The 17,500-nt window shown below is 38.8% G+C and overlaps 3 protein-coding genes across 5 annotated transcripts in view; 1 reads left to right on the top strand and 2 right to left on the bottom strand.

Moving 5' to 3' along the window:
- The window catches only part of LOC132839654 (calmodulin-regulated spectrin-associated protein 3), a 14,691-nt gene extending 8,189 nt beyond the window's left edge, over window positions 1-6,502 (top strand). For 2 of the 3 annotated variants that reach the window (XM_060860751.1, XM_060860750.1), the window contains 11 exons: window positions 81-126; window positions 218-288; window positions 398-428; window positions 562-2,168; window positions 2,265-2,467; window positions 2,623-2,741; window positions 2,816-3,102; window positions 3,505-3,562; window positions 3,647-3,765; window positions 4,212-4,330; window positions 4,800-6,502. In XM_060860751.1, coding sequence (XP_060716734.1) covers window positions 81-126; window positions 218-288; window positions 398-428; window positions 562-2,168; window positions 2,265-2,467; window positions 2,623-2,741; window positions 2,816-3,102; window positions 3,505-3,562; window positions 3,647-3,765; window positions 4,212-4,330; window positions 4,800-5,102 — 2,963 coding nt within the window. In that variant the 3' untranslated portion in view covers window positions 5,103-6,502. The remainder of the gene's footprint in view (window positions 1-80; window positions 127-217; window positions 289-397; window positions 429-561; window positions 2,169-2,264; window positions 2,468-2,622; window positions 2,742-2,815; window positions 3,103-3,504; window positions 3,563-3,646; window positions 3,766-4,211; window positions 4,331-4,799) is intronic. The other variant, XM_060860752.1, reaches the window with a different exon arrangement.
- Window positions 6,503-7,087: 585 nt separating this feature from the next.
- Window positions 7,088-13,804, bottom strand: soul5l (heme-binding protein soul5, like). Its single transcript, XM_060861017.1, has 8 exons — window positions 13,662-13,804; window positions 12,564-12,623; window positions 12,372-12,456; window positions 11,909-12,029; window positions 11,592-11,734; window positions 11,118-11,281; window positions 8,935-9,317; window positions 7,088-7,481 (listed from the first exon to the last, which is right to left on the bottom strand). Coding segments are annotated over exons 1-7 (954 nt in total). The 5' UTR covers window positions 13,664-13,804; the 3' UTR covers window positions 7,088-7,481; window positions 8,935-8,938.
- A 1,161-nt stretch (window positions 13,805-14,965) lies between these two features.
- Window positions 14,966-17,500, bottom strand: part of LOC132839165 (protein GPR108-like) — an 18,357-nt gene continuing 15,822 nt past the window's right edge. Inside the window, exons 17-18 of the mRNA XM_060859990.1 lie at window positions 17,337-17,458; window positions 14,966-17,027 (exon numbers count right to left, since the gene is read on the bottom strand). Coding sequence (XP_060715973.1) covers window positions 16,940-17,027; window positions 17,337-17,458 — 210 coding nt within the window. The 3' untranslated portion in view covers window positions 14,966-16,939. The remainder of the gene's footprint in view (window positions 17,028-17,336; window positions 17,459-17,500) is intronic.

Raw genomic sequence — 17,500 nt, 5'->3', positions numbered from 1 at the left:
CAAAAGCCAATTCTAACCCAAACTGAGCAAATAAATATTCTCACACCCTCAAATCCTTTGCACTTTCCTTTGTTCTCTAGATGCCTCTGATTTAAAGGACTGCACCAGCCCTATCAATGGCAATAGGTAACTCTCAAAATTATCTGCCATCATATAAACTGCCATCACATGTATATATTTCATAATTTGAAATATGGGACTTGTTGCCTTTTGCCAGTGGATCACAGTTCCTGCTTAAGCAACCCCTCTTATCATTGACATCCCCTGTATCTTCCAATGGTGGAACAGGTGAGACGGATGTCTCTGCATGTTAAGGTAAAGATATTTGTAGCCCATGTGGCTCTGCATGCTTGAGTAATTCTTGATGATTATTTTTGTTTTTGTGTGGTGCATACAGATGGCCGAGGCTGGGGTAAAAAACAGATCAGGTATGACAGTAAAATTGGCTTGCAAAATATGCTTATCTGGTTTGAGTTTATCGAGATCATACATTAATGTGTCAGGACACGTTTTCAAAATGTTCATTCTATGCTTCTCTCTACCTCTATCTCTATCTATTAGTCGTCCTCTCTCTGCTGTGGCTTTTAGCATTCCTTTTCCTCTGGACAGTGATGTGGATGTCGTAATGGGCAATCCTCTGTTCCGGTCGGTTAGCACTGACAGCCTCACCATGGCAACAAACCCTGCTTTGTACACACCTCCTGAAGATCTGAGTAAGCTGATCGGTCAGGCTCCGCTGGGGGAGTTGCCTGCCATTGAGGAGGCACTGCAAGTCATTCACACAGTGCGGAATGAACCACGTCAGCGTCCAGAGGGGGCTCCAGCTGGTTTCTTCCTCCACTCCCATGATAAGGATGAGACCAGACTGAGCAGCTCTGCCCCGTGCCGTTCTGGGATGATGTACAGACCAATCGGTGGGGAAGGAATTAGTGACAGAAGGCCAACAGGTTGTTCCAAAGATTCTGATATGCCAGAAGACCTCGGAACACCCACCAATGGACCAAGAGGAGGACAAATGACAAGTTTCGCTGAGCGTAGGAAAAGGCTTCCAGAGTCTCCGGGGGCTTCTAGGGTCCTGGGCTCAGAGGAACCTTCAAGCCCAGGGATGATGAGCCCTGTCGGCACAGTGGAGGCTCAGGAGCTAGGGGCACAATTGGAGGAAAAACGCAAAGCCATTGAATCACAGAAGAGACGGATAGAGGCAATCTTTTCAAAGCACAGACAGAGACTCGGCAAGAGCGCCTTCCTTCAACTGCAACGGCAACAAGGGGAAGGAGGAAATGGAGTCAAAGAAGAGGCAGATTCACTTAGTCTAGATGAAAGACTTACTAAAATGGAGGAAGCACTGCAAAAAGAAGAAGATAAGGAGAAAGAGGAAGACAAGAGAAAGAAAGACAAGAAAAAAGATGAGGAAATTGAAGAGAGGGATGGAGAACAAAATGTCAAACTGCCACCCAAACTGGAGAAGCAGGTGACATTCTCAGTGGAGCTGGAGAAGGTGCCGGAGAAAGAGCCACCACTGGTCGAATACAATGAGGCAGTGTCCAAGCTAACCTCTGCCTTGCAAGCACTACAGAAGGATATGCAGCGTCTCACAGAACAGCAACAGAAGCTTATGGGAAAGAAAACATCAGCATCTTCATCATCCAAAACCATGCCACTTAAAACGATCCCATCTCCAAGCAAAGCATGGGTCATACCAGCAAGTCCAAAAATCTCAGCCACACCCCCTCGTCTCTCACGTGAATCCACCCGTGACCTTTCACCCTCAGGGTCACCATCACGTCAAAGTGACCTTAAATCCCCTAAGACATCCAAAAACTCCACTCGTAAGCTTTATAACAACTCCCCTCCTCCTAAGAGCCCCAAACGACAGCACCCCAGCCGTCCCAGTGACCTTGGTTTCCAGCCCCTCACCCGTGTCCTCTCACCTCTCCAGCATGTTGACACACTACCCCACCTTCGACGTGTTTCTCCCAGTCAATGCCAGGTGCAGACCAACTCCACCCTTCGAATTGGAGGTCCACGAACACCCCAGGAGCCTGAAAGTCAACCCCAACCGCAATCAACCCAAGAAAGTGCAGAGTCTGAGTCTGGTTCCAGCGACGAGCACACTCCAATTTTCAGCCTGGAACTGGAGCCCACTGACCCTGCACCACCCCCTGCTGGTAAGTATATACACCTGTAACCACATAATTGTATGTTTTAAAAAAAAGTTTGGTAATGCAAGCTCAATCAGTATACTTTTATCCTTCATCCTCCAGTGGGATGTGCTGCGAGTGTTTGTGGTGGCAGTAGCTCTGGAGCACCCTCTGAGTGCTCATTTCTCAGTGATGTGCTTGTCAGCGCCTCACAGAGGCAGGAGGAGGGAGAGACAGATCAGGAGCAGCTTGACATCTTCTCCTCTGACTCCATGAGTGACCACACAGAGACAGAGAGCAGAGCAGGGGTCAGCTTCTACTTTAAGGTACTTAGTGTACAACTCAGGATATGGAAAAGAAAGAAAAAAGAAAGAAAGAAAGAAAAAAAGAGTGTACAATAGAACTCTAGAGAGAAGATAAAAATAATAATAATAATAAGAAAAAAAATGAAGCAAATCAATTTTGACTTGTGTGTGTGTAGGAGGGAGGTCTGTCAGAGGAGGAGATGGCACTGAAGAGAGCTTTGCTACTAGAGCGACAGCAAAGACGGACAGATGAAATAAAGAAACGGAGAGAGAGACAGGAGCAGGAGAACCCGAGGTAAGACACACACAAATACACACATACATTCCAAACACTACACATTCTCTAAATCTCTCGTCTTTGTCCTGCAGCCATCTGTCTTCTACAGACAGTCTGCTCCAGTATGTGACTCCGTCCCTTTCCCAGTCTCTGCCCACCACATATCCTCCTCCCCTGCCACCCCAGACTGCAAACACCCCTAGGACACCTCAGGCCACACCCCCCGGGACACCACAAAGGCGTGGCGGGTTCACAAAGGCCGAATACGAGCGAAGGCACCAGCTGAAGATAATGGCTGATCTTGAGAGGGCGCTGAAGCAGAAACCGGCACAACGCAGCAACAAGAAACACACACACTCACCACGCAAGGAGAAAAAAGGCACACACACACACACACACACACAAATTTAATGTTTAGAAAATGGAGAGTGTTCTGAATTTTATTTTTTATTTTATTTTAGCTTCTGGGTCATAGTTCAATGGACTTTTTTATTTGCACAAGATTTAGTAATTTTCTGTGGACTAGTTTCCCGAAAAGGTTTGAGAATCATTGTAAATTTGGGCTGCCGGTGTTGTAGCCATCATTAGTAAGATCTAATCTAGCACTCTAAACTGTTTCTGGGGTAATGGTTAAGGGTTCATAAACAGAGCTGCCATTTGAGAATTGGTTCAGAAACTTTTTTTTTAAGCTGCATTTATCCAAAGAACCCTGAAGAACCCCACTGTTACATTTAAACTGACATATTTCATGTTCTACTGTTGTTGTTTCTTTGCTCTGCAGTCGAACAGCAGAACCTTGTCCAGCCCAATGGACCCGTGCCTCCAGACAAACCCACCAGGTACCATGCTCCTCCTCTGAGGTATAATCTGCCTTATCCATGTTCTATCTCTTTCAAAGTGTCTTTCTCTTTTGTTTTAACCAGCACCTCCGACTCCACCTCTAAATTGATGTCACCTGGCCTTCTATCCAATCAGAATGGAGAGAAGGACTGGGAAAATGGCTCCAATGCTTCTTCTCCAGCGTCAGTGACAGAATATACTGGTGAGGAATGGGATTAGCTGCATATATATTTGTAGAGTTTTGTTCTAAAGCATGTTTCACACTTTGGCCATTTACAAAATCTTTCTGTGACCTAAATCATGAGATTTGGTAGATTTTTCCAGGGAAATATAGAAGAATGAATATCCTCTAAACAGCACTGTGGTGCTCCGTTTCCTTTTATGAATGGAAGAACTGAAGCCAGAGATGGGCTGAAGTCAGCAAATTTACACCTACATTACCAAATTACCAATATGTCTAATGGAGCTGATAAAGTAGCAAGAAAAGTTGATAGTTCATCTACATGTATTAATTTTCCATGTTTTCCACAGTGTGTTCTAACACACAGCACAAAGCTGAGGGCTTTTGAATCCATGGGCTTTCTCTTCTTACTTGCATTACATGTACAATTTACTAAAAGCTTCACGTTTGTATTTGTAATCCTTCAGGACCCAAATTGTTCAAAGAGCCAAGTTTCAAATCCAACAAGTTCATCATCCACAATGCTCTGTCACGCTGCTGCCTTGCAGGAAAGGTCAACGAGAGTCAGAAGAACAAGATTGTTGAGGTACGACATGAACATTCAGTGTGTCAGACAGATCATTAGCATTCATTTTCTATATAAACTCTACCATTCTCACCAACCACCAATTATCACATGGTGTGTGACTCAGTTATGCTTGATTCTGACTTTTAATACAAAAAGTATTATTACCTTTAATATTTTAATTTACAGAATTAAAATAGATTCTTCAAATTAAAATAGTCAATTAAAAACATAAATACAATAACCACGTTTCACACACATTACACATTTCTTGTGCACACACGTAACTCAGAACAATAAAAATAATTGGATGTGCTGGATCAAGTGCTATTTTAAAGGCTGAATTACTGTGGAAACCTTGTTGTTAAATTAAACCAAATTTTCAGTGATTAATATGCTAATTGCTAGGACACATCAGATTATACAGCTCAAGCATTGACATATTTATTTACCTATTTTTATCCTTGCCAAACCTGCTCAATATTCCTAGGAAATGGAGAAAAGCTCAGCCAACCACTTCCTCATCCTCCTTCGTGACTCTAACTGTCAGTTCCGTGCTATCTATACGTTGGATGGCCAGTCAGGTGAGATGCAGAGGCTGTGTGGTGTCGGCCCTCGAACGATTCCCTGCTCTTCAGTGGAGGCCATTTACAAGTACAACTCGGACAGGAAGCAGTTCAGCACGCTGCCATCTCGCACCATCAGCATGAGTGTGGACGCCTTCACTATTTCTGCTCAGTTATGGCAAAGCAAGAAACAAAGCACACCTAAAAAAACAGCCACTCCTAAATAGGAAGATGATGCCTTTAAAACAGGTGACTGCTTGGTCTTGAGATTCCCGTTCCTGGACTGTATATGGTTTATGGAATACCAATCTGTGGGACAATTTATCCCAGAATTTTAGCATCTTAACCATGAACAATCATCAACAGTTGCAAAAAAAAAACAGAATTCTGGTTGCTGAAGGTTTTATCTTCTAACAAACATGTTTGGGTGAAGAGTTGCCTGAACATCCAAACCATAAAGTGAGGAAAAAAATAAGAAAATTACTGTATGTTGAAACCCATTTTCTCGCCTTCTGAATAGACAAATTGTTATGGTATTTCTTACAAAATAAAAAAATAAAAAAAATCTTCCCTAACTGCATGTAAATGGTAGGAACAAAGCACGAGACATACCACATGAGCACTTAGAAAGAACCAGACTAGTTCAGACTTTTTGGAGACACTGATTTCTGTCTGATAAAAACAAAAATCTTTGCTGCTGATTCTCTCCTAACTCGTAACATTTGGTCTTAAATCCAGTTGTTGAATAGACGAGAGACTTATGGATTTCTGTGCCAATTAAAAAGTTATATAATAATTGATAATTATGACGTTAAGACAAAGATTGCATGGTGATTGGCTTGTAGAGGCTTGTAACTGATGCACAAAATCAGATTCCGCACATGTTCATGATTATCTACATTACAGAACCTGATCTGAGCTCTGAGTTTAAAATGTTTTATGTTTTTTGCAAATATTTGTATTTGTACATTTTTACAACTCCTGGTTAGACCCGAAGAGTTAAACTCTAAAGTCTAGAGAGTAATTCAATGTGTTTTTTCGTTTATGCTCTGATGAACTTGTGGGAACTTTTTTTACCATCAAAACACAAAGTTTCGTTTGTAGTATTTTTAAGGAGCACTGCTTGAGGATCTCCCCAGGGACAGAAGAGAACCTTAAGAACTTCAAGATATGAAACATAAAACATGGGGTAAGGGTTGTTCCAAGATTTGGAAACTTGGTCTAGAATTAGAAAGGAAGAGCCAGCTATGGACATGACCTCATGACACTTCTCACAATCAACACCACTTCTGAAGATCATACAATTTGAAATTTGCCTGAACTTCATATTCATCAGGTTTCATGGTATACATGTGACAAAGATGTGTTTTAGTATGTTATAGATGTTTGGGAGTTGGAAGTTGGGATAACTTAAAAAAAGAGTCTGATTTCTGGAAGAAATCTAACCGACTGGAATATTTTTCATGCCATTGCTATAAATTTCATCTTTGTAAATATGTGTTCGGTAGCTACTTTACATGCTAAAATATATTTTAGCAATTGTGTCTGGTGTTGTGAGATTGGAAATTGTATGATGTTCCAGTTTCATGACTGTAAACATCAAATAAATCAAATCATTTCACTTTGTCATGGACTGACATGGATGAATTTCTCAGAACATCTGAGCCCTTCTGTTTAACCCTGATACCTTTACTGCAATACAAACTGTTTGTGTTAGCTTGGAGGTCTGTGCTGGAGATTCTGATCCTGCTGTTTCATGACTTCATCATGACATCAAGCAGAACGCAGTAATACATTAGAGTATATTTACTGTGCAGTTATCGTATACATCAGTCCCTCCAGGAGGTGTTTTTATTTGTTGCTTGATTTTGCTTTGTTTTTAAACTTTGAACTTTCAAAAAATCTTTGAAAATGTCTTGAATCGGTGAAATCACAAGGACGGTATTCTTCTTTTAAACTCTTACCAACGAAGACCCAGCTGTAATCACTGTCTATATGAGCAGTGCTCATGTTCCACACGTGACTGGAAGAGGAAGATGTGATGATGACAAATGTGATTTAAAATATAGTGAAATACTCTACAGGATCGATTGGGTCAATATGAAGTAACTGATTAGAATCAGAAACTCAGCTTGCCACCAATAAAAAAAACAAGAGGTTTGAAGGTGTAACAGATATGATATTGTTTTATTACAGATATGATATTGTTTTATTAGTGAATGCAGCATGGAGATTTGTGGCATTATATCACAATTACATCAGATGGAAAATCTCAGCAACTTCTGATATGACGACATCAATCCTGATTCCTGAAGCACCAAAAGTTGGGACGTTGATACATAAATATACTGCAAATTAAAATGTACTAAACTCAAGGACAGCCCAAAGAATGCACAAGGAACCCTTTTTATACTGACATTTAACCAAGATAATAAGCTAAAGCTGAGGAATTTTTCACCCTGTTTCCTGGATGATGGAGAAAAGATTCTTGTCAATATTTAGAGATGGATCTGATAACCGAGTCGGTTTATGGAGGTCCCAGTTTGGCCACATCGGGTATCTTCTGAAGACATGCAGAATTCCAAAGCCAATTTCACTGGAGCCTTCTGAGAAGAATAAGAGAGAAACACAGCAGAAGATGCAGAGAGTTTATGTGAAAAAAATGACAGTATGACTATCATGAGATATATATCTCAAGTGCAAGTCAGTGTAACAGCAATAGTTCAAGTTTGTCGTTTCTGTTTATGTGTTTTCATGTTGTACAAGCTTTATAGGGATGCTACAGTTTCATTAACATCTGGTTATTCTTTAGATCTCCTAAATGACCCCAGTCCAGCGTTGTGTCTCTGAGTGTTCATGTGCCATATATTTGCATGTAATATGAGCAGCGAAACACTATAAGGCAGCATGACATCAACTAAATACCAGAACACACACAAAACAGACAAAATATCACATAGACGTCGCCTATTTGATCGTTTCTTCTTACGGAGCTACTTCGTCAATCCTGATGTTCTACCCCTGGTTGGAGTCTCGTCTCCCTGTGGTCACCCTGCCAGGGATTAATCTTCAGTCTAATGGGATTGTTGTGAATGGAGACACCTGGAGACTGTCATGCCTTGAACTAATGTTGTGTTATAGTCAGCTGTCTGGTCTGGTCTTTATCAGACAGGAAGGAATTAGTATTGGGTCTGTGGTGAACTCAGAGTTTATGATGACCCATTAGTTCCTCAGGAGCTCTCGGTTGCACTATTATAAACTGTTGTAGAAAGGACATTATTTATATTGACATTATTTCTTGTCCAGAGTCACCCAAATGAGGATGAGGTTCACTTCTGAGCATGGTTCCTCTCAAGGTTTCTTCCTCATATCATATCCTTGCCGCCGTCGCCTCGGCTTGCTCATTAGGGACAGGGATAAATATGTAGCATTTTTAAATTCATATTTTTAAATTAATTTTAAACTTTATTTTTATGTATTTTATTTAAATTCTTATTTTTTCTTCTTCATATATATATATATATATATATATATATATATATATATATATATATATATATATATATATTTCTTTTTTTCTCTCTTCTGTTTCTATACTTCTGTAAACCTGCTTTGAGACAATGGGAATCTTTGAGGTACCTGGATGGTCTGGAAAATTTCTATTTCCTGTAGATTTTTGGGTTCCATAGACACGATCACCCACAATTCCTTGTATGAGAGAGGAGGCATTTTGTAACGCCAGTAAAGTTTAGAGATGTGTAAATGTGGAAGACTAAATCAAGGGGATGGTAAATTTAATGATATAAATTACAGTCAATAAAGAATTGTGAATAAAGGAAAGCTGAAATGATACAAGAAGATTGTTTCCAGTAACTGTGACAGTAACTAGGGAACAATATCCCTATCTGTTACCTGATATGTCCCAGTTTATTTTTTTCCTACAACTCAAAAGTATATACATGTCAGTGACAAGTATCAGTGGGTAAACTGGAACACAGCAGTTTGGGCAGGAAAGACACTAGACTATAGTGTGTGTTATGTGTTATGTCGGAGTTTTACCTGGTTATTCAGTAGCAGTAGGATCAGTAGCCACAGAAGAATTAGCAGTGCTAGCAGTAGTAAAGGAATTAGCAGTGCTAGCAGTAGTAGAAGAATTAGCAGTGCTAGCAGTAGTAAAGGAATTAGCAGTGCTAGCAGTAGTAGAAGAATTAGCAGTGCTAGCAGTAGTAAAGGAATTAGCAGTGCTAGCAGTAGTAGAAGAATTAGCAGTGCTAGCAGTAGTAGAAGAATTAGCAGTGCTAGCAGTAGCAGTGAGAGTAGTGTTAGAAGTAGCAGTAATAGCGGTGGTGTTCTGAGGAGGTTCATTCATCGTTCCGTTGCACACTGGCTCGCCGTTCACCAGGTACCACACCTCATTATGTCTGTGTAGGAGTTTCAGAGGACTACACACACACACACACACACACACACACACACACACACACACACACACACACACACATATTTAGTTATATATTACAATACAGAAATTGTGCAACAACCAACCTGCATAATGATGTTTTGGAAAGGCTTCACGACCTCGGCTTGCTGCGGAGACCAGGCCTCCAGTCCACGGACACCCGCCTGCTTACTGCGCTTACGCTTCCTCACGCACCTCTTTCGGCGTCCCCCCTCCTGGTCCCCGATATCAGGCGACAACGAAAGTGGTGCGCGAGGAAGCGGAAGCATGGGAAGCAGGCGGGTGTCCATGCTAGGCCAAAAAACAAACCCAAGCCGGCCGGCTCTCCCTTCCATTCTACTGTTAGCTCCCTGGACAATAAACTGGACTACATCCTACTCGAGCGCACTACATGGTGAGAGTTTAGAAACTGTGTCGTCTTGGTTTTCATGGAGACGTGGCTCAGCAACAGAGGTCCGGATAGTATAGTTATAGTGTGTATAGTTATAGTGTGTATCATTATAGTATAGTTATAGTGTGTATAGTTATAGTGTGTATAGTTATAGTGTGTATAGTTATAGTGTGTATCATTATAGTATAGTTATAGTGTGTATAGTTATAGTGTGTATCATTATAGTATAGTTATAGTGTGTATAGTTATAGTGTGTATAGTTATAGTGTGTATAGTTATAGTGTGTATCATTATAGTATAGTTATAGTGTGTATAGTTATAGTGTGTATCATTATAGTATAGTTATAGTGTGTATAGTTATAGTGTGTATAATTATAATATAGTTATAGTGTGTATAATTATAATATAGTTATAGTGTGTATAATTATAGTATAGTTATAGTGTGTATAATTATAATATAGTTATAGTGTGTATCATTATAGTATAGTTATAGTGTGTATAGTTATAGTGTGTATCATTATAGTATAGTTATAGTGTGTATAGTTATAGTGTGTATAGTTATAGTGTGTATAGTTATAGTGTGTATCATTATAGTATAGTTATAGTGTGTATCATTATAGTATAGTTATAGTGTGTATAGTTATAGTGTGTATCATTATAGTATAGTTATAGTGTGTATCATTATAGTATAGTTATAGTGTGTATAGTTATAGTGTGTATCATTATAGTATAGTTATAGTGTGTATCATTATAGTATAGTTATAGTGTGTATAATTATAATATAGTTATAGTGTGTATAATTATAATATAGTTATAGTGTGTATAATTATAATATAGTTATAGTGTGTATAATTATAGTATAGTTATAGTGTGTATAATTATAGTATAGTTATAGTGTGTATCATTATAGTATAGTTATAGTGTGTATCATTATAGTATAGTTATAGTGTGTATAATTATAATATAGTTATAGTGTGTATAATTATAATATAGTTATAGTGTGTATAATTATAATATAGTTATAGTGTGTATAATTATAGTATAGTTATAGTGTGTATAATTATAGTATATAGTGTGTATAATTATAGTATAGTTATAGTGTGTATAATTATAATATAGTTATAGTGTGTATAATTATAGTATAGTTATAGTGTGTATAATTATAGTATAGTTATAGTGTGTATAATTATAATATAGTTATAGTGTGTATAATTATAGTATAGTTATAGTGTGTATAATTATAATATAGTTATAGTGTGTATAATTATAGTATAGTTATAGTGTGTATAATTATAGTATAGTTATAGTGTGTATAATTATAATATAGTTATAGTGTGTATAATTATAATATAGTTATAGTGTGTATAATTATAGTATAGTTATAGTGTGTACCTGTCATAGCCCACAGCATAGTGGTGTGTGTGGTTGTAGTCAGCGTTGACTCTCTGCAGCTCTTTGGTTAGCAGGTGTGTGTGGAGTCGAGATGAGACCGAGAGCATCCATCCACCATAACTCCTCACGTACACATTCATCTCAGGCATCTCTGTAAAATACAGCTAATACACACACACACACACACACACACACACACACACACACACACACACACACAGAAATGATTCTATGAATATTCTATTCATGATTATTACCAAGTGTATAAAGAATATCAATAAATTTAAACAGAATATTAATGAGTTGATGATCTAAAACAGAGTAGTGAGTGAACAGAATAATGTTCTTCATCCTGTCTGATTTGTTAAACTTGGGCTTACTTTAGCGCAGTCATTTCATTTGCTTGGTCATTTTACATGTGCCAGGATTCAGACCTTGTCATTGGTCAGGTTATGTGTCAGTCACAGTCCTGACCTTGTCATCGATCGGGTCAGGAGGACGTTCACTCTGAAAGACTGAAGGGAGCAGGAAGCTCAGTGTGTAGAGTGCTGGCTCCCATGTGTGGGTCTCTTCTGGTACTTCAACTAAAACTGGAGCGGTCATCTCCATCTGAATACCTGTTTCACACACACACACACACACACACACACACACACACACACACACACACACACACACACACACACACACACACACACACACACACCTGATACTTTAACAAATTAAGTAAGATGATGCCTGTAGCTCAGTGTCTACTAAACACACACACACACACACACACACAGACACACCTGCTTGGTTGGTTCCAGTGATGTACTGATAGAGACGTCTGAAGGCCATGGCTGCTCCAACGCCCATGAGATAAGCTTCAGCGTCAGTGGACACCCACCGAGTAGGAGAGTAGTGTCGCACCTACACACACATACACACACTTTAGACACTTTTCCTACCAAATGCAGTTTGAAATTTTAAATTTTAAAAATTCTAATTCATTCCAAGATAAAAAATCTTTTGTGGTATTTCAGTCTTTTATTGTGGAAGTTTTAACAGTGCCATCTGCAGGAGTGATGAACCTTATACAGACTTTTAAACTCCTCACAGAACTCGTCTCCTTGGTACGTATGCTGAGGCTTTACGGAAAGCTTCATGTACAGTAATGACCTGAATTAAAAGCTGCAATTGTTTATAACTACAGTAGACAGAAATCTCACTCTACATAGTGTCTTAAAAAAAGGAGAAACAGCTAATCTTTACTTCATACTCGTCTGTCTGGCACACCAACTCAAACTGCAGGCACTCCTTAGACTCGGTGCAGTAACTGCTTGTGGAATTACTTGAGCTGGGAACACACACACGCACACGCACGCACACACACACACACACACACACATTTAGCATGAACACACACACAGACTACTGGAGAAAACATGTAAAGCAGAGTTTTACCCCACTCCACTCTCAGCCACCAGCAGCAGAGTTAAATACACAATACAGCGGAGAAGTAACCTGAGAAGAGAGAGAGAGAGAGAGAGAGAGAGAGAGAGAGAGAGAGAGAGAGAGTGAGTTAGCAAAAAAAAAGCACTGCATCATCACAGAGCATGTTCCTGGTGAATCAAGTCTCCAAGCTTCAGAATTTGTCTCCTCCATTAGCAAAGTCAATTTGTCAATTAATATTAAATCATTTACATAATATAATTAAGTCAAGGTAATGATTTTGTGACATCATCAGTTGAGCTCATATGTAGCCAAATGTACAGATGTGAAATTAACACTAATTTAACATAATTTCACCCAAACAATAATGAGTTAATGAGTTTTAGAGACGTTACATTATGTTATTATATATTAGCAGCTTAGCCTTTCGTTGTGTAATTAGGTGACTTTTAGACACCTTTAGAGATTTTAGAAAAGTGCCTGATGAAGTCTAAAATCTTTTTGCGGATGCTACAGACTGCACTCCATACAGCGCTCCAGCTCACATCACAAACGCTGGTTTACTTCATCTCTGGTCCTCACTGTGCTGCTCACACACACTGCTGTACACTTCAGACTCTCCTCTTAGAGATATTTACAGTAATGAAAAATGATTTATTTTTTCACTCTTGATAACAAAACCACTTTTTATGTAAGACATTTTCTAATCTATTATAGCAATCTATATGCAGATGAGTCTGTGACGCCACAGACATGATCTAATTTCTGTTGAACAGAGTTGATGCAGCAGAGTGTTGGCACAGAGCCAGTGAGGATGTGATTTGTGCTGCAGTGCAGGATGCAGACGGAGGCTAATTTTAGAAAATCCTCTCTCTCTCTCTCTCTCTCTCTCTCTCTCTCTCTCTACACAGGAATAACGATATATCAATATTAAAAGCTTGGAGTTTGAATTAAACTGTCAGTATGTGTTGACTTTAATGTTAGTTTATAGAGTTAACAGTGTAAGAATTAACATATACACAGACGTATAATAATATAATATTATATGTAGACAACAGTACACAAAGTACAGGTTTAAAAAGAAATACATGAATAAAGATGGATACTCACATGCTGACAGGTTCAGTGGTGATGAAGATGAAGATGACGGTGACTGAGCTACGTTCAGTTTGAGTCTGCTGTAAGAGCTAAGAGACTTGCGCGCTCACGTGCACCGCATCTGCGCGCTCACGAGGACGTGTGTGTGTGTGTGTGTGAGACAGAGAGAGACCTGAGTAAAAGATAAGCATTTAAGGACACACCCACACACCACTATGACATTCTTATAAATTAAATACATTCACAACATTTACAGTGTCGCTTAAGTTTGTGAACCTTTTAGAAATTTCTACATTTCTGCATAAATGTGACCCAAAACATCATAGTCTGTATTGCTGCATCTGGGCCAGGAGCTTGTCATTATTGATGGAACAAGGAATTCAGATTATTCCAGTGATCTCTAAATGAAAATATCAGAACATCTGACCAAGAACTGAACCTCAAAATAAAATGTATCATTCACCAAGACAACGAGCACAAACACCAAGTCTGTGCACCAAAGACTGATTAAAGAGGAACAAAGATAATGTTTTAGAATGAACAAGTTAATGTCCTGACTTTAATCCAATTTTTATGTAAAAATATAGGACTTTCTAAAGGGTTGACAAACCTGTATATGGCTCAATCTGAAAAAATCCATAAAACAATAAAAACACTGCTTCTTTTTATGATTTGACATAAAATGTACTAACATGTACTAAGTAATAAGCATGCTGAAGGAATTATTGACAATCACACAATTTCAGATTCATGTTAGTGTGTTAAACCCTGAACAGACACGAATAAGAAAACATTCTGTATTATTAATGACCATATACAAATATAAATAAATAACTATAAAACATGTATATTAAACTGGAAAAAGTAGCTTTTATCACATCAGAAAATAGAGTTTAGCGAACAAGATGTGCTAATCTTAGCTAACAGGTAACTAGCATAATCTTGAATTGTTCAAAATATTCAACAGCTTTACTCATTAAAGGTTGTTTTGTTATCACAATTGTTTTGTCAGTGAAATACATTTTAACTCTATAACAGTTCATTAAACTGAAGTAATATAGTTAGTAATAAACTTAGTATAACTTCACAGCACACTGTTAAAGGACCTTTAAAAATACTTATTTTTATATCAAATATCACACTTCCATGGGGATTAAATCCAAAAGGAGTTCAATTTAAATGAAAGGTTTTTACAACATCTGTAAGTTCTCATTCCTCTTAGTGAACATTTCCTTCATCTGTTTAACAGTCAAATCGTCACGGTAACTAGTTCTTGTGAGTACTTGTGACTCAATAACTCACAATATTAACACTGCTTAAAAACACACATTTTCACATCCTTTTATTTTAAAGGTCATCCTTACACTTGAACAAAATATCGTCACTTTAGCTAGCGAGGAAAAACAAGCCAGCACGACATGTTTACAAAATTCACAGCCCTTTAATCGCTCTTAGCCCCTGAACAGTAGCCATCGTGATTCATCTAGATGTTAAAAGTGGATGTTTTTCAGGAGTTTACATCGAGTGGACCAAGAGGGTTACATAGAAAAGAAAACCAGATAAACACACACACACACACAAAGAACATGAAAACCAATAATGTGATGAAAAAATACTCATAAATGTCCGAAACTGTGAGTCACAGTGACCATCAGAACAGCATCAGTTGTTATTCAGGACATCATACTGCTCTATTTTGGAGTGACGATGGAGTGGAGTGACGATGCTATAAAGATTTCCATCATTACAGCTCTGTGAGTCATCGTTTCCTTAAATATTAACCATATATAATATTAGCGGTCATTAACACCTACTGTATATTAATGAACTTTTCAAGTCGTGACTGAAACAGGACCACTAACGTGTAACAATGCTTCACATCTCTATTAATGTTAATAAAGTGGTAAACATTTGGTAACGTGATATGATCCGAGTCTCTGCAGCCCAGACTAGCAGGTCCCTGATCCAGAACACCAACATCTCATAGAACATAAAGCACACAAAGCCCAAAAGTTATTAGTATTTTTGGTCTTCTAGAAATAACTAAAAATAGCTTGTTGAGATCACGTGTTTTAACTTTGTGTTCAATGGGTCAAAATCACCGAATTAATCCACGTAATTCTGGATCTGGAGCGAATTGAGCTCAGGATCAATACTGATTTCTACTATTTAAGTGTTTAACATCTATAACTCCCACATGTGCACTTATATTGGGTCGCTTCCTAGCATTCTGTCGAGCGAGCATGACAGCTGCCTGATTGGTTTATGGTGTCTCTTGTACTTTACTTTGACATGGGGTGAAGGTCCAGCAGAGAGATGAGACAAATGTACTTTATTAATTTAACACCATTTTGGAAGGAATCGCATAAATGTGAGGTCTACAGTGATGCAGATTCCATCCTCATCGTACAAACTTTCCTTGAACTAATGAAGATGACTGGTAACGAGGGGACATCAGAAACACAAACTTCTCTAAGCTTCTAGCTGGGGTTCAGGGGCAGATGAAGTCAGAAAATATCAATGCACACCATCAGAAAGAGCATAATTACAACCATAAACACACAAAAATCATCAGTTAAATAATGAAGAAGAAAGATTTCGCTAAATTAAGAGCGGACAGTTCAAACAAAAATTAAACATCGACTTCCTCTTCACCACAATCAATTTTCTGCTGTTACAAGGCTAATGCTAACAATTAATGGCAAATTGTTTAGGTAAATCATGAGGGATTAGCCTCGTGGAGCCTGTAAGAAAATTCTGTAGGAAAGAAAAGGCATAGCGCTGGGATGATCGACTGGCTTTGGGCTACTAGAGTTTCATTTTTGGCTAAACTGTTCCTTTAAAGAAATAATGATTTGTAATTATTCTATAACTGTAAATCTTTGGATACACAGAAAAACACACAGGAGGAGGAGAGAGTAAGTCAGGGGGGAGATCAGATTAATGATGTCAAAGTGAGGAAAAGAAGATAAATCCATGAAACTTTGCCTCTTGGCTCTGCTCTCCGTCCCCAGATCTTCTGATTTCCTCAGAAGAGTTTAGAACTTCCTTTCTCTTACACACACACACACACGTACGCACACCAACACATGCACACACGCGCACACACACACCAGCACACACACACAAACAAACACGCAAACACACACAAACCCCTGTTTTTCTCCCCCCTCTTGCATAGCTGATAGCTGATTGCTTCTGTAGATGTCTTGGAAGCAACTATAAGTGGAATGGCTGAATAAAGGGGGTGGAGTTTAACAGTCCAGGCTCCTCCCCCTGGAGTGTCAACATCACAAGGCAGGCTCTCTATGTCTCTCTCGGCTATTGGACGTCTTCTTCACCTTTGAGATGCCCTCCAACACACCTGACTCTGTCACACTGCAGAGACAGAGATTGTTTTATACGCACAGGGATGTGTACAGAGGAAGATCTTTGTAAACAATTATATAATTATAACAAAATATAATTGTTTATGGTGAAGAATAAGGAATCAAAGAACACTAGGAAATGTATGGAAACTGAACAACGGGGGATTTGTGGAACAAGTAAAAGAAGAAATGATAGATTCAGCTAGAAATGCTGATTCACAAAGGAATATAAGGGAACATGGAGTACTAGTGGAACCAGAAAAACTGTTTGTGTGTGTGTGTGTGTGTGTGTGTGTGTGTGTGTGTGTGTCTGTCTTACACTTCGTCCATCTCCAGGTCCTCCTCGTCCTGAGGCAGCTGAAGATACGGGTTATTAGATGCTGGCCGGAACTTAAAGCCCGTTAACACAAAGAACACCAGAGTAGAAACCTCTATCAGAAACTACAGAGAGTGAGTGAGTTTGAGAGAGAGAGAGAGAGAGTG

This window comes from Tachysurus vachellii, chromosome 24, assembly GCF_030014155.1.
Source record: "Tachysurus vachellii isolate PV-2020 chromosome 24, HZAU_Pvac_v1, whole genome shotgun sequence".
NCBI classification, from domain to species: Eukaryota; Metazoa; Chordata; class Actinopteri; order Siluriformes; family Bagridae; genus Tachysurus; species Tachysurus vachellii.
Note: the sequence above shows the minus strand (reverse complement) of the source record. Positions and strands in the feature narration are given on the sequence as shown.

Bases quoted from the DNA above. Each gene is read 5' to 3' on its own strand.
- soul5l (XM_060861017.1), bottom strand. The intron at 11,735-11,908 runs GTGTGTCTGTGT...TGTGTGAAACAG, and splicing joins CACTGGAACCAACCAAGCAG to GTATTCAGATGGAGATGACC. The intron at 9,318-11,117 runs GTACACACTATA...GTGTGTGTGTAG, and splicing joins TATGCTGTGGGCTATGACAG to TCCTCTGAAACTCCTACACA.